Source organism: Lates calcarifer, linkage group LG12 (genome assembly GCF_001640805.2).
Source record: "Lates calcarifer isolate ASB-BC8 linkage group LG12, TLL_Latcal_v3, whole genome shotgun sequence".
In the NCBI taxonomy this organism is placed as follows: Eukaryota; Metazoa; Chordata; class Actinopteri; family Centropomidae; genus Lates; species Lates calcarifer.
In genome coordinates, this window is record NC_066844.1 from 25,400,283 (window position 1) to 25,417,256 (window position 16,974).

The 16,974-nt window shown below is 41.5% G+C and overlaps 1 protein-coding gene across 2 annotated transcripts in view; it reads right to left on the bottom strand.

Annotated features, from left to right (window-relative positions):
- Positions 1-110: 110 nt before the first annotated feature.
- atg7 (ATG7 autophagy related 7 homolog (S. cerevisiae)) overlaps positions 111-16,974 on the bottom strand; it is a 49,638-nt gene continuing 32,774 nt past the window's right edge. For both annotated transcript variants that reach the window (XM_018686875.2, XM_018686876.2), the window contains exon 19: positions 111-1,307. In XM_018686875.2, coding sequence (XP_018542391.1) covers positions 1,275-1,307 — 33 coding nt within the window. In that variant the 3' untranslated portion in view covers positions 111-1,274. The remainder of the gene's footprint in view (positions 1,308-16,974) is intronic.

Consider the following 16,974-nt stretch of genomic DNA (forward strand, 5'->3'; position numbering starts at 1 on the left):
GATTGTTTTGTTGAATCAAATAGGAACACAGATTCACATGAACCGAACATACACTCCTGAATCACAAATAAAACATTATTTCTCAGTAATATAAAGCTCAGAGAAGCAAATGGGGAAATAATAGAGAGACATTTTATTCCAGTTTTCAGTTAAATACTTACAGAGGAGAATTAGGGCCCTGCAAACAGAGAAGACAGAATTATGAAACAAAATCTGAATCCTGAGTTTAATCTCACGTGAGGACAAAAGTCTAAATTTAAGTGTGTGTTTTCCTCACAATTCTGACTTGAATCTCTATTTTCCACAGCACTCATCCTCCTCTGTAAGCACCCAAACTGCTGTTGAAATTTACATTTCATTAGACTGAAAATATAGTACATGTTAGCAGATCAGACAGAGGGCACAGAGTAAAAAAACAGACAAGGATAAGCATGCATCAATACAAACAAACCATAAAGACCTTCATTCGGCTCTTTAAGATTAAACTGTGCAGTTGTGAGTTCCAGGTTTTCTACAGTAACACTAAAATGTTAGGAGCAGCAGATGAGTTGCTGTACAGTAACATCTGTGCAGGTTTTCTCAGAGTAAACACTTTGAAAGGAACAAAGCTGGTTTTTCTATTAACTGTACTGTATGTATCACAGTCGCTAGTAAACAGACGGGGAGATGGATGGAGTTGCTGAGTTGTCAACTGTGTTTTTGTATTTTCGTAATTCATCTGAAGCTCTTTTTTCAAACCTGAATGAGCGAGCAGATGTAGTGAGTCAAAGTCTTGCCAAAAGGCTCTTCACCAAATCCATTAAATGTGTTGATGGAGAGGCTGAACCTGTGACCATTCAGTGAAGCTTTTTTTGGACAAAATAAAGTCCCTTAATACATGTGGAGTGTGTTGTGTTTTAGCTCAGGGGAACTGAGCTGACTCCAAACTGTGAATAAATGTGACTGATAACATCATTAAGTAACAGGTGCATTCTCCCTTAACTAAAACAGCTTCATTCCCCTCTGCTGTTTATCATTTTTAACTTAATGATTACTCGCCTCTGAAGGTCCAACTCTTTGGCTGATGAATCCAAATGAAGACTAATAGGAATTTTAAAGCTTGTCAGCAACGTTTCCGAAGCAAGTATTTGTTCAGTGCTTGGTTTTTGAATTTTATGATTTTGTCCAGTCCACAAAGCTCTCACTGAGCCATTCACTCTCCTTGTCCTTCCCAAGTGTGAGATCCATTCAAAACAAACATACAGAAACATGGATGGGAGTGTTCGTCTGGTCCTTCAGATGCTCTCGTCGTCGCTCATATCCCAAATCTGAGGAGACACGAAAAAACACAAGAGAACACAGAAGTCATTATTTTATCATCAAAACAAGGTCTATGGTGTTTGACCAAACTAAGTCTTAAATCAGGCTCCTGGTGTTTCTGCAGGCTTCAGCTGAGTTTACTCACTGAGATGAGTAAACAGCTAGAAAGATAGCAGTTTCCAAGCTTCACACTTCGTATACATGTGGTGCAGTCATGTCTAGGTACAGTATGTACTCCACACACAGTCATACGGTATCATCAACGTGACAATAACAGCTCTGCTGAGAGACATGATTTAATGGACTTAAACATGCATGTAAATGTACACAGAGTAACAAGGATTATACAACACAAGCCCGAGCACGTCGTAATACAACCCAGAACGGACCAATAACCATATCCATAGAGGCTGCACTCATTTAATACATGTCTACTAAAAGTCATGAATGTTTGATTTAATGTAAAAACAGGAGGAGACAGATAAACAAATAAAAGTTTCTGTCTCAACAAGTTTCAGCTAAATTCACCTCAGAGAAGCTTCAAGGAGCCTGCAGCTCTCATTTCTTGCCTGCATGCACTCAATTATACTCAACAGCTTTGAAAATAATTAATTACAATCACAGCTAAGAGCTTTCTTACCAGGAAATGACAGCAGCATGTGACTCAAACACACACACACACACACACACACACACACACAGAGCACTTTGCAGCACTGCGTCAGTAAACAACAGTGGCCTTCTCATGGCACCAGATTCTTCACATTCTCGCTCTGTAAGACGTAATTCACATACCTCTAACACTGGAATGTTTCACACAAGTACACAAACACTCACACACTTTTGACACATACATGCAGGGCTCCTTTAAATGAGCCGCTTCACCACTAAAAGAGCTGAAATGGGAATTCCACTGCAATGACTACAACCAAAAGAAAATTAAATAAACAGTCTGCTGCCTCCTGATCTTAGATTGTACAACACTGCCTGCAACACACAAGTAAATGCATGCACACATATGCAGACACAATATAGGATTAAGTAAAGCTAAGAAATGCATAAAAAGTGGTTTGTGTCATTTTGACATGTGTATAAAGAGAACCTTAGCAACTGATATCCTGATTATTTTCTCCATCATTTGGTCTGTGAAATGTTAGAAAACAGCCGATGCTTCCAAATGTCTTGTTTTGTCTTTTGGACCGACAATCCAAAACCCCAAACTATCCACTTAACAATGATATAAACAGAGAAAAGCAGCAGATCATCATATTTGGAAAGCTGGAAGCAGACGATGTTTGGGATTGTAGATGGATAATTATTTTAAACAACTGAACAGTTATCAAAATAGTTGCCAGATAATATTTTGTTGATCGACTAATCGTTTTCTTATGACACAATTTTGAATACATCAAAAAGAAAATCAAATTAACGTTTGCACAGTTGAACTAAGCGTCAATTGTTTACTAAAATGTTTCCAAACTTTGGCAACACTTTAATTTCTGGTTTTGTAATTTCCCAAATAATTTCCTGATTATTTCTGTACTAAGTTTCTTGGTCAGGGGACAGAGGGTCAGCTAAACATGCAAAAATGTGAAACATGTTTACAGGTAAGTTTCTGATAATAAAATAAAAAGTTACCCTGTTTTGCCCTCTCTAAACACTGACACATTTGTTAAACACTTGTGTGTGAAGGGAACAAACACGGAGGGGCAGTAATGGCTCTCACGTCCTCAACAGCACATATCCACAGTTATTTATAACGTGGATCCACATGTCAGATTCACATGAAACAATCAGTTTGATATGAACTGTGTGTCAGCCTCAGTTAAACAGAGATTAAGCCTTTTTTTTTTTTTTTTTTTAATTCCAACACATGTACATGAGGTTGTGCTCAGGCTGGATGCATGAAGGCAGAGCAGCTTTTGTAGAAAAGGCTATAAAACTATCAGCTGAACTCATCGCTGATGACACATCCCGGCTCAACCCTGAAACTGGAATAAAGAAGTTGCCTGTACTCTGATTCAGCAGCTGCACAGCATGTGGCTTTTATCTTAGGCCACATATGCTTATGTGAGTACAGAACATCCCATGTACATTCCATCCTGTATTTCTGATCTTGTTGTCCAATTTACAAAATAAACCAAAAGAAAATGTAATAATTTGACCATAAGAGTGATTACTATTTGAAAGCCAGGGACAAAAGGCAACTGCATGTTTGTGGAGAACTTGTTTCCGACAGTGAAAAGGGGATGTCGGGATCTTCGGCAGCTCTGAACACAAGTTTCCTCTGAGTCAGATTCTTCCATTTTATTTATTTTTTCTCTTGGCCTTATGAATCTATGGTGTTTTTGTTTTAGCTTTCTGTTTTTAGACAAAGATTCATGTGTACCTGCATTTGAGTACTTGTGTGGCCAAAAGTCATTTGTGCCAGTGCTTCAGCCTGAGAGGCAGCTCCGCAAAAAGCCGTCTAACCTGTTCTGCAGCGTGATAACCTGACCAACAGTCTACCTGAGTACAGCGCTGCGCTGGTGTTACATCCCTGTGGCCTTCAGGCGGCTTTTTCCAGAAAGTGTGTGTAGTTGGAGAGTTGCGGGGCAGTGTGGAGAATCGGGGACAAATTCATATCAAAGCTGGACGTCCGGCATTTCTGCTCCACTGCTGCTGGGGAGCGAGCATCAAAAGGACAGCAAGCAAAGAGCTCTTTGAAATGAAGCGACACTGGAGCCCCTCTCTGGACGGCTGCCATGCCGCACTGATGGCGTGTGTGTGTGTGTTTTGAGAAATCTTTTGTGCAAAATGAAAGAGAGGGAGGGGGGGGAGGCAGAAAGGAGGCGATCTGGAGGGAGGGGGGGGGCACCTTATGTAACATGAATAGCTCCACCAAAGTGAAGCCAACAACTTTACTACACTCTTTCAAGCACGACTGAATAGTTGGGATGTTTCTCAACCATTTACCTCCATTGCTGCAATGCATAAGCAGATTTCTGTAAAGCTGAGAACAAAATAAATTACTTCTCCGCTCGCTCCAATTAAGGAGCTTAATGAAATCACCAACCTCCATTACTTGTAGTTAACAAATAATGTGGACTTGAATGTAAACCAGTGAAGAACAAGTAATCAACATGTAAGGCTTAGTTTATTTTTAATAAAGCTTAAGTAGCTGCTGAATCAAATTCAGTTCACAGCAAATTTACGCCAAAATGTTGTTAAATTAATGTTTGTTTAATTAAAGTTTGCTGCTTTTATGTTTAATATGATTGTAAACTGTTTTGTAACAACTGTTTGCTAAACCCCTCGCCTGAACAACAATGTTCCCACAGCTGAACACAGCAGCCCAGTCAACCTTCGGGTATCTCCACATGTTGAACTAGCATGGATGAGACTGTAATTAAACTAATACTCCATACATACAGTATGTAAAGTGTGGAAGAGTAGTGTCTTTATTTTTTGCCCTTCAAAACCAAAAAAACCCCACAAAAACAAGTGTTAAGAAAGGATACGTTAGCTAATTAGCTTACCACCTAGCACAGCAGTAACTGAGCCAAGGAGCAATTTCCACTTTGTTTTTCAAACTTTTACAGTCATTTCAAACTTCTACTGGTTACAGGTTACATTTGGAAAAAATGGATGCTACCATATTGAAGTTAACAGTAAAGTTAGCAGCTCTTTCCTGTTTTTTAAAAAGCTTTTTGGGAAGGGAACACTACAGCCCCCAGCTAACGTTAGCCCATATAGCATTTTCCCGGCTAGTGTCACGGTTTGTTCTCTTCCTAAGAGACTGCTCTCTAGCAGCATTAAAACTGAACCCCACTGTTTGAAAATACAAACAATAAAGCATAAATTTATCCTGTCTCACTTGTTTAAGTGTGAGCAAAGCAGCACAGAAGGGTTATGATGGATTTAAACATTTTCTCTTATCATTCTTGCCACACTGTCAGGGCTAGCTAGCTCTGCACAGCAAAATAACAGTGCTGCTACAAACTGGTGTTTAAAAAAGTCAATTTGAAGACGTGAAGATTTTGACGGGCATTTTTCTATTTCAAAGGAAAACTATCAACAAAGTAAGCAATAATAAAACAAATAGTTGCAACCCTAGCCTGGATTATATCTCTGAAAGTGGTTGACCCCCCACACAACACAAACGTACACAAACACACACCATGACAGCACCTCAAAGGGATTGGCAGAAACACACTCAACGACATCTTTAACTTTGAAGCAGCCTTATCGCTTCAGGACCTTCAGTGGCTGCGGGTTAAAGAGAAAAAAGGCTCGTTGGATGTTTCATAAAGTCCAACAGTAAGCTGCATGTAATCATTGTGTGAATGTGTTTGTGTTTGTAATCAGTTGGGCTCCAGGCTGATATGACAAGTATAATCCAGGCTAGTTGTTGAAACACGGCTGGGATCTGATCAGATAGAGGAGGTTTTAGCTGGGAGCCGAGACTGGTGGAGTCACGGCCAACTCTCTGCTGCTGCTGATTATTGTTCCCCCACAAATACAACACAAGCCTCAGCATGAGGGGTCTTTAGTAATATTTACCACTCTGCAGGCCTGGGTCAAAGCACTGCTGCTGGAAAAGTAACACCAGAACTACAATATAGTTGTTGTCTGGCATCACGGTTTAAAGAAGAAACTGTTGTGCGATGTCAGTGACACTGCTTCCAGGCACACGGCTCAGGGTTGTTGCTCCATGGGCGAGCTGATACAAAATACTGAGCTTACTTACAGGAATACATCCTAAGTGCGGGTGGCCCCAGTGGGAATCCAACCTCTGATGCCGTTCAAGCAGGCAGTGCTACACAACCACACTGATGGGCTTTGCTATTAAACACACATCTGCTTTACATATTAGAACTGACACCAAAGCACAAAGCGCAAAGTCAAGCTTTCATCATGGAGACTGGCTCCATCTGATATGCAATTAGTGGACCACACAGAGTGACGTGGTTTATGGCTGCTGGATACAGCAGTGACTGCGTGCTCAACATGAAGGAGGAAAAGTAAGAATCTTGTCTGAGTGAATTTGTGTTTCCGTCTTGTGATCTTGGGTAGTTTATGTGAGTTTTTACAAAGATGGAGAAACTGCTGGGGACTGACTGATATCTGTCAGGGTAAACAGTGTTACATAAATGTTCATTACTCTGTTCAGACATGATAGAAACTTTATCAGAAAGAGCCGCAATGTTTGGGTAAAAGTTGGTACCTGCTGCCAAATGAAAAAAGTACAATAATATGAAGCTAAAGCCATTTTCTCATCAACTTCATAATTTATTAGAGATTTCTACTTCCTGTTTCATAAACTCAGACACTCATTTACATGAAAAGAATCTCTTTAAGAACCTTAAATGTCTATTTTCTGTTTTTCTATTAGTCTAAAACAAGATATTTCACAAAATGTACACACAATTCTTCCTTCTGTGTATTTAACTTGGATCTATTGTGGCTGTTAGAGTAATGTGGGACCATTCAACTCAGATTTGTGCTGCGTTGAAAGTATTACGGGAATCTCACTAAGCCTGATGTAGTAAGACTGCCATTGTGACTTTTATGGAAAAATGACTTGGCCTCTCACTGCACGTAATGAGGTGTGTGTCGGAAAGTGGCTTTGGTCAGCACTACAGTGAATTAAAACACACACAATGAGAGGAAGGGCTCATACATTTACTGTGTTTGGAGAAAGTCCAGAGACTGTTGATGCTTAATATCACTAATTGAAGATTTGGCAGAATGTTTCTCACATTCAGTATTAATAAATGTGTTCAACACTTAAGAAATAATGCATGCAAATCATGACTGAGACTGGATTTTCATTTTGATTTTTATAGAGTGGTTAGAGATGGAAATATGACTGTGTTTTAAACTATTTGCTCCTTGAAAATTGCATCATCATTGTCTTCAAAGGAGCCCAAAATGTTTTAACTCCTGTTTTCTGATCTATAAAAACCCCTAATGACTCTGTTAGTCTGTAGAAAATTAGTTCAAACTTCTCAAAGGGGTGGCAGCCATGGAAATTCTTGTTTCCTCTAACAAATGATCTAACATCTGTTTACCAGGGGGATGTGTTTGATGATTTATGCTAATGAAGGGTGGATGCTTCCCCTTTCATCCCTCTCATAAGACCCCCTGAGGGCAGGTTTTACATCGAGAGGGGGGGGAGGAAGACCCACACAACTACTTCTACAATCAGAGGGAGATGAACTGGTTGACACGTTTCCAGCTCACTATAGTTGTGACTAAGTAAAGACTAAACTCTTTACTTTACATCATTGATGGCCACACAAATGTGGAGATTCCCTTCTCCACCTATTTTTCTTTCCATGCCTTCCTTCTTTCTTTTTCCGTGCTTCTCCTGTTCTTTCTTGTCCTCTCCGCTTGCTCACCACAATCCACCCATCCTGGAAACACTCACAATACCTAGAAAACACACTGCTCTGGAAATTACCTAAACAGTGACAATAATAGCAGGTGTGTGTGTGTGTTTGTGTATGTGTGTGTCTGCTGATCTCATGATGCTAAAACAGTTCTGCACTTCTGGATGACATGTCCACTCATCCACATGTGCAAAACCACTCACACAACACATACACGACGACAATCGCACACCTACAGACAGTACACAACTAAATGAGGTTCAGGCCGGCTGATGTAAATAAATAATGCAGTTTGGGTGTTGCCTTTCTGAGGTTTCGGTTTCCGGTCTGGAGGAGTATTCAGCTGTGAAACGGCAGCACTTTGAAGTACAAAGGTGTGATAAGGTCTACAATCACCTGAGGGGCGGCTGAGGGAACAGCCTTTATCTGGTTTAGCTGGAACCTGAGCCTTTTATCTGGGGAAAAGAAGCAGAAATACTTGTAGCTGCTCTTCTTTAAAATCATAACTTTGGGCTCAATTCAAACTATGTCACAGTGTGTGAAATTAATGTAGATTAAACAGCGGGAGCCTGAGCTCTCAGGATTACAGGAGTCCCTTCACTTGTGACTGGATTTATTGAGACTCTTGCTGCTTGTTATTTTCATGTGGCAGGCAATCGTTTCACAAAGTTTGTGCATCTCCTACTGAAGCACAGTCTTTCTATAGTGGGCACTTAAAATTCTATGGATAGCAACGACGGTTGTTGCTATATGTAAGTTCTGCTATCGCTACATAGCCAGTGTTAGCATTAACGTCTGGTTGAGCAGCACTAATTCTTCATCCTCTCATGTTTGACTGATGCTTCAATGACTCACTGTCACAAAGTGGTATTATGATACAGCGTAAGCCAGGGTAGCTGGTTAGCATTCTACTTCAGTAGAAGAGAAGTGACAGAAATAGATGCCAAACAAGTTAACACTGATGTCTCTCCACTGCTCTTGGCAAGTACAGGAATGAAGTTTGATGCTAAACTCTCTAGACTGGTAAATCAGTAAGTGTTAATGCTAACGTTGGCTATGTATATATGTATATGTATAAGACTAAAAATACTACTTATAATACAAAAAAATGTTAATGAACTGTTGTTTCCCATGCTCTTTGATTATATTTGATGGTAGCACTGACTTTTCTGGGAGCCTTGCCTTTATTATGACAGCAACAGAGGGGAGAGACAGGACGCCCTGATATTTGGAAAACAAAACATACATTTATTCTAAGGTGTTGTTTTTTGCCAGGAGTAATTATATGCATATAGATCTGTGTGTGGGGTTGCTGACAGAGTGAGTGCAAGCATTAAAACAGAAACTGAACTTATTGGCTTAATATCTGCATTGGCTTAACTTTGGGTCCTAAAACAAGAGAACAGTCTTTTTTGTCCTTGTGGGTTGCACAACAAGCTGTTTAAGGCACTAATTATTCAGTTGTCTACCATTTCTGATTTATTATGCATCTTGCAGGATTCATAGTAAAACGCCACTGGAAATGTAATTACTTCAATAAATAGTCAGACTTAATCGTGGTCTGGGAAGACAGTGTGTCATGTTCCAGTAAAAAGATCAACTGGGATTAGAGTGTTAAACCCTATTTTGACTGAGTCTCCTCTTCCAGTTACACACTTAATAGTCACACACATATGTGCAAGGACATGCAGCAAATGTACACGGACGCAGACGCTGATGAGTGACTGATCGGCGACTATGTCAGCAGAGAAAATGACCTCATGCGGCCCAACGCAACACCAACTGCTGCTGCAGCACGCTGCATTCCCAGCTACATTCCTGAATTCCTCAATTCCCCTCCTGCACATTCCTGCACAATGTGGCGGGAATCTGCAGTGTGGTGATTTCACCGGCAGAGAAGCGGTTTAATGCAGGGTGAAAAGGTAAAAGGTCAAATCCATTACAAAGTCAGGAAAATACGGCAGGCTGTGACCTGAACCTCCATGTTTCAGACCTTGTAGTGAGAGTGAGAGGAAAACGGACATCAACAGAGACCATGCCCAATATTCAGCTGTGACATACAGCTGAGTGACGCATTCATAAACTGACAGTGTAAAAACAATCTGCAAAAGTAAGATCGCTAAATTCTTGAGAATGAGCAAATGCCTTTCATCCCAAACAATCAGCAAAATAACACATGTAAAAGAGAGGTACAGAAATAAGATGATGCCAAATGCTTTTGACAGAGGCAGATAGCAGCAGACACCCACAGGCTGTGGTCTATCACAAATGACAAGCACTTTTTCCCTTTGGTTAATAAATGTGTTGTTGTGCGCAAAGCTTCAATCTCTAATACAAACACTGCCTCTAATGTGACTAATCTGTAAAACATTTCCACTGTGACTCTTTCTGGGTGTCACACGTCACACAGCCCAGTGCGAGGAGCAGAGGCCGTCATGTTCTTTGTACGCTGCTTTTTCAGGCCTTCACATTCAACTCATTCAGGCTGCCCACATACTACTAAAACATACTACTGAAGGACTCCGAAGCTCCTAATGCCTCCTGTTTAATAAAGTAAAGTCTCCAGGCAGCATATACAGTTCCACACAATAAGCAGAGCTTTGGCTAATATTGCTCAGCAGTAAAAACACTCATTTGATAAAGTAGTTCCAGATGTCTCAATGGATAGAAGATGTTGGGACTGTGTGATCCAGATTCAGAGCTGTAGGTGTGTCCGGCACTACTATCAGACGACTACACGAGTGATCATGCGGAGCTCAACATTTATGCACTTAAAACACAAAACTCAAACCTCTACATAACGTGTAGCCCCGCACTAACTGTTCCTTATGTTGAGGGAAAATTCAAACTTTTCCCACATCGAATAACGACCTGTTAATACAGTAGGTCTGGACTGAGATCACACAGACTTAGGTAGCCCCCCCACCACCACCACCCAGGTTTTAAACGATCATTTTGTGCTCTTCCATTTCCTGCAGCGATTCTCTGTGTTCTCTCTGGTGTCCTCATTGTTCCAGGGCTACAGCCCTCAGGGGGGAACACGGCGAACAGGCTAAGATGTGTATGTAATTGTGTGTGTGTGTGTGTGCACGGGTTCTGTACACTGAGATTTGAGCAGGAAGAGGAAGAGGACATGGGTGGAGACAGGAAGAGGAGGGGCACCCGCTAACCTAACCTGCCCCCCCCGCACACCCACAGTTAACACTAAAGCCGGCAACAATGACTTCATATTGATCATAAAAAGTGTCTGGTGTTACGTTATGGTAGCTGTACTTGTGTGGTCAGCTCCATATAATACTACACAGAACCAATGCTAATATTGTACTGAGCTAAGAGGCTACATTGACAATACATAGGTCAGTCAGAGATTTGAGCGTGTTATGCTAGTAGTCGCTAACGTAGCCTCGAGCTGCTAGCCTCAAGCAGAGAGCAGGAGCAGACTACACAGGTCTGACTCTACTGAAGCAGATATTTTACATTTTCAAACTTTTAGTCTTCAGACCAAACTGATGCTGCGAACATGAGGTCATTTATTGAATTTCATGCAGCTCCTTCTTGAGCCACAAAAGGCTTTAAACAACTATTCTCTCATATGCAGCAAACCTGAAAACTAAAATGTGTAAAATCAGTGTACGACTGTGTATATACTGCAGCTGTATGTTGCACATGATATGCATGTTTCATCTGTTTGCCATGTCCTGAAATACGGTTAATGAAATATGGAGGCAGAGCAGAGGAAGGGGTGAATGACAGAGGAGAGGAGAGATGAACCCTAACGGGGGCGAAAGGTTAAAGAGAGAAGAGTGAAGGATAACATGGCCGGGAGTGAAAGTGATTTGACGCTGGTTAAAAGAGGAACAGAGACGGTTTAGAGGATCTCTGGTGGGAACTGCATTAGTGTGGAGGTCCCAGCTGAGGTCACGTCCCCTGGCTGTGTTTTCATAAACTCCTGAGTCTTGGGGTAATCAAACAAAGCGCCGGCACTCACAACACTCGCCCTGATAGCAAACCTTGGAAGCCAACGTCATAACAGAGAGAGAGAGAGGGCAAGCTAGGAAGTGATGCCGCATCCTTCTTCCTTTGCCCGTTTCCTAATAAAGGGCGGACGTTTGCTCCTCGTCCCTATTTTTCTTTTCTTTACTAAAAGTCGGTCAGACTCCACCACCACCAACACCACCACCACCCCTTTCTCCCTCTTTTCTCTCAGAGCCATAAAGGCCAGCTACAACAACAAATGGAGTCTCTCTCGGCTGGGTGTGGTGGCCTGCGGAGCAACAGCTGGGTCCTGTTCTTTCTCCTGAGACACCGACTGACTGCTCGACCTCCTTTTCAGGACAACTCTCCCCCCATGTCCTGCACTTTTTTCCCTTTCAATATTTAGCCATTTTAGCTCTCACTTTTTCAGGATTCCTGCCCTTTCAAGGGGCAACTCTTATCTGCTTTTCTCTGAACTCTTTGCTGATTTTCTCAGAATAACTCCCTCTCTTCTCAGGTACTGCTCTTAAACGTTCTTTGTCAAACAACTGACATAACCCCTCTCTCCTGTATCCTCTGCTCTCTTGTTCCCATCGGCCTTCGTTCTGCTTTTCTGCTCTTTCTCTCACTTAATCTGTCAGACCCCATCTCCCTCTTCCCTTCCCTCTTCCTCTCTCCCTCTGTATCTCCCCCTGGGCCCCCTTTTCCCTCTGACACATTTCCTGTATACTACAGAGGGTTATCAACACAATTTCTGAGTCATACAAGTGTTTCATAATGCCACAAGTTTCTCACCCGTGTTAAAAAAAATGACATTACACAGGTTTTTACTATCTAATCTTATTTATGTCCACAGTTAAAATGAGTTATTTCTTTGTAACACAACTGCTGTAAAATATAAAATAGAAGTCGTCAACAGCTTGAAGCCTCCATTCAGTTTGTGACATTAGTGTGTGCGTGTGTGCAACCGGTATAAACTCTACCTAATGAACCATTTTTGAGCATGGAACTAACCAAATGGCAATAACAGATCAACTTCAGAGACAGAGTGTGTGTGTGTGTGTGTGTGTGTTGCCAGTTCAGACCTGCCCTTGGTTTAATTAGTACTGTGAGTCAAAGCCAACTGACGTGTGGTCAGAGGAGCAATCAAACACAAGTAGCACAAGCAGTGCCCCGCGGGCACACGCACAAACACACGCATGCATCCAGGCATCCATGCACACACGAACACACACACACTCTCTCTCACACACACGCACTTGCAACAAACACCCTTCAAGAAGAGAGAAATTATGAAAGCCAAACAATGTTTTGTTGTTTTATAAGATTTCAGTCCTCAATGAGACTGCGAGCAAATAACATTTGAATTAACCTAAATCTTTATGAAGCAACATGCCCAGACACACACACACACACACACACACACACACACACAGAGAAGGCAAAGTGCCGAGTAAACCACAGTCAAGGCGATCTTTTGATCTGATGCTAACAGCACCAGACAGTCAGAGTCTTTCATTACAAAGACTTCTTCACTCTGCAAATCAATCACTGACAGCAGCGTCTTCTTCTGCACAGGATGATCCAAACTTCACATTTTAACACTTCAGAGATGATAACTGTGACAGATCCGTCTGGAAAATGCAATCTTTGTTCATCCACTGATCAAACAAACCAAAACTATTCTCAATATCTGAGAGAAAACATAAAGCCATAGCTTTATGACTTCTAGGCTCCATAGACTACACACACACACACACACACACACGTTCCTGAACAGTGAACAATTATAATACAGTTTTTTCTTTGGTTTCAGTATTCAGTGTCACAATATCCACAGATTGAGTGTGGGACGACCTGCAGGTTTCTATTTTTTGGCTTAATCAAAGTGCGTCATTAAAGCACTTTTGTTTTCACAGGAAAATGAGGTCAGAGGAAATTATGCCAGTCACAGACGTGTGTGTACATGAGCTTCTGTGTGTCAGAGAAATAGGGACACACCCACAGTATATAAACAGAAATGCACACATGAACGTATGCACATGTATAATTTCCGTGTGTGTGTGTGTGTGTAAGAGAGAGAGAGAGAAATGATCTGAACCAGAGGCTCGATGCTATCACTGCCCTCCATGTGCTGGGCAGAACAGCATCAGGGGAAAAAGATAAGAACTGGCACTGTGACCAGATGTACATTGTGTGTGTCTGTGTGTTTTCCTTTTTCAGGCCAGAGCTCCAGGGCAGATTACCTGTGACCAGCCAAGCAGGCCAGAGTCAGGCTACACAAGATTCAGATATGCATGCACACACACACACACACAGAGATGATGGGCCAGCTCTTATCTCTGTCTTTGATGCAGCTGCAGAGTTTTTCTGTATCAAAGATTAGCTGAACCAGGAACAGAGGAATAAACAGTCCTGCACTCAGACAGGACTCGTGAAAATACTTCCAGTAAGCTTGTATGCACATATAGTAACTTTAGCAAACTGAGAGTAAAAAGTAGCAACACTACTAGAAACAGGAAAGCTACTTGAAGTTGTAGCAGTTGCGATAATGTGTCTTGGAAAGGCATCAATATGTTGTCAGCTGTGAGTACAAGTTTGCAGTGAATCAAACAATAGAACAATGTGTACTTCACATACTGATAACATCCACATCCTGAGGTTTCAGCAAAAAAAAATATCACCTCCCCAGCAGTATAGAGAGGGACGCAGGTGGCACACTTGACCCCCACAAAATATTTAGTCAGGAAAACATCCTCCATCTATCATGACTTCTTCAAACCATCTTTAAAACTTCCTAGCTGTGGTGTAATTCATTGTTCTCCTGTAGAACTACAGACCGAAATTCAAGCTAGCCAGGAACAGAATGTATGTGAGTGAGTGAGTGGGGAAGGTGAGGTGGGGATGGGGGATTCAGGGTGAGGGTGGGGGTGAGGAGCCGTCGGAAGTGAAAGCCCATTCTAAAAGTACAACGCTGACACAGATACAGAAATAGTCGTTAAAAGCTACCGAAGAGGAAGAAGAGTAGGAGCTAAACAGAGACAAGACTACTACTCAGTCTGTCGCAACCCCGTCATCTGTCTGTCTGTCTGTCTGTCTGTCTGTCTGTCTGTCTGTGTGTCCATGCATACAGCCAGCTGCCAGGCCAGAAGAAGGCATCACTCTGGACTGACTGGCGCCGGGGAGGAGAGGCCATGTATAGGAGCTGGACCGCTGTAAGTTTTCCCATGTAGCGAGGGAAATGTTGTCTTTATGGTTCCTATTTATGACTTATGAAAATAACTCCCCTATGATTGATGATTGGTAATTCTGTATCGGCTCCTTTAGACTCCAGACGTGGGACAGCTGTCCTGGGGTGGGTGCAAAGCGTCCCCTTTGCCCCCCACCTACAGAACACCTCCTCACCGGCTCCAGCCCTGTGTTCATGTGTATTAATAATATCCAGCCCACCAAAGTAGTTTCCCAGTGGACTGGAGGCCTGTGCTCGCCAAAGAAGTTTAGATCCTATCACCCTGCTATTCTTCACACTAACCCCCTCATCTTTTCAATCTCACTCGCTGTATGTCCATACTGTGTGGACAGATATTAGGAAAATAAACAATACAAAACAGAAATAGATATAAGTTAAAAAAGTAAAAAACCTAACATAAGCAGAGAGGAAAGATTATTTTGCTTGTTGTGGTGACAAAATGACACAAAAGAACAAGATGCATCACTGACTGGATATTTAAATATTTGTATTTTTTAACATGCACTGTAAGTATCCTGGGTATTTATATTTAACTGGTATTTTGCTGAAGATAGCACCTTGTAATATGGGAAACACTGAGTGGCTATGGTAGCTCTGAGACTCATATTACCTCAGCTACAGAAACAGAAAGGGGGGCAGGGGGATTAAAGGAATGATGACATACTGTAGCTGTCCCACCTGACCTGAAGTCCTGAATGAGCGGCTGCCCTGACACAGAATGTCTGCTATTTCACATGGTGAGTGAATGAAGCGAAGTGGGCTTATTCTGAACCATAAGTAAAAACGAGGAACATCTGGTTTCTGCTCCACTAAATCAGAGATGCAGAGATCTTGCCTAATTATATCTTTTAAATTAGATTTTAAATTTGGCTGGAAATTTAAGGCTGGAAACTTACTAACACTTTTTCCCTGTGTCTTCAGTTTGTTTGCCTTATTTATCCAGCTGCTCTTATTTATAGTATTTTTCATTTGTATTTGTATGTGTTTGTCATTGCTCACTCTGACGTCATTCCACCAGGAAAGGATTTGTGTACATGAAGTTTATGTACACACTCAAAAATATGACCCTGGACAGAAGCTGGACTGCAGAGATTTCCACAGAAAACTGAGGAAAAAATGCACTGTAGTTGGAAAAGAGGGATAAAAAATAGCAATAGTAAGACAAGCTCATAAAAACATGGGGAAATGAATATTATTTAATATGGCTGGCATGGTACTCAGTGTAGTGACTGCAGAATCAGTCATTAGGCTGCCATTGGAGTGCCAAAATAAAGAGATTTTCTAAACATATTTCTCTATAACAAAAGAAATATTGGCGAATTTTTAACTTTGAAAAATGCCACAAGAGGTTCAGTAAAATCTGGAGACTCCAGAAACCAACATGACAGTTTGCAGGTAAAGAATTACGCACATGAATCTGCACTACAAAAATATACACGCATACACAAGAGAGAATAACCTTCAAGCTCTCAGGAGAGGGTTAGCAAGTGAGGTTATAAGTCAAGCTGCTGACTGACAAAGCTTCTGAATTTAGCCTGCAAAGAAGTGGGGAGATTTAGGCTAACTATGTATAGTGTAGAGTGTACATGTGCATGGGTGCATGAGTGACAAACTATGTAAGGAAAGGGAGGATAGGAGGTGTGATGTGTCTGTACATGACTGACATGCATCCCTGCAAGTCGAGCACATGTTTATAATTAGGAGCGCAGTAGATGTCGGGCAGGCATAGCTAGCATACATACAGGACATAAATACACACGTGCTTAGGAGCAGTGATACACGGTGACACTGGGATCTATGTGTGTGGATGTAAGCTTTACTTTTTCATTAATATATGGAAATATAAAACCACTTGAGAAGAATGTGAGAAGACAAAGTGCTCAATTGGTACACTTCAAATTAATTCATTCTAATTAACTGACCAAATGAACCTGGAGAGTCTTGTCATTGTGCGCAGGGTGCAGTTCCTGTTCAATATGTGTGTGTGCATCATCCAAACAACCTCACACTTGACGCTGCTCTTCCTTGGGGGCAAATTTTCCAATAATAAATAAATAATGAACTAACAAAACTAAG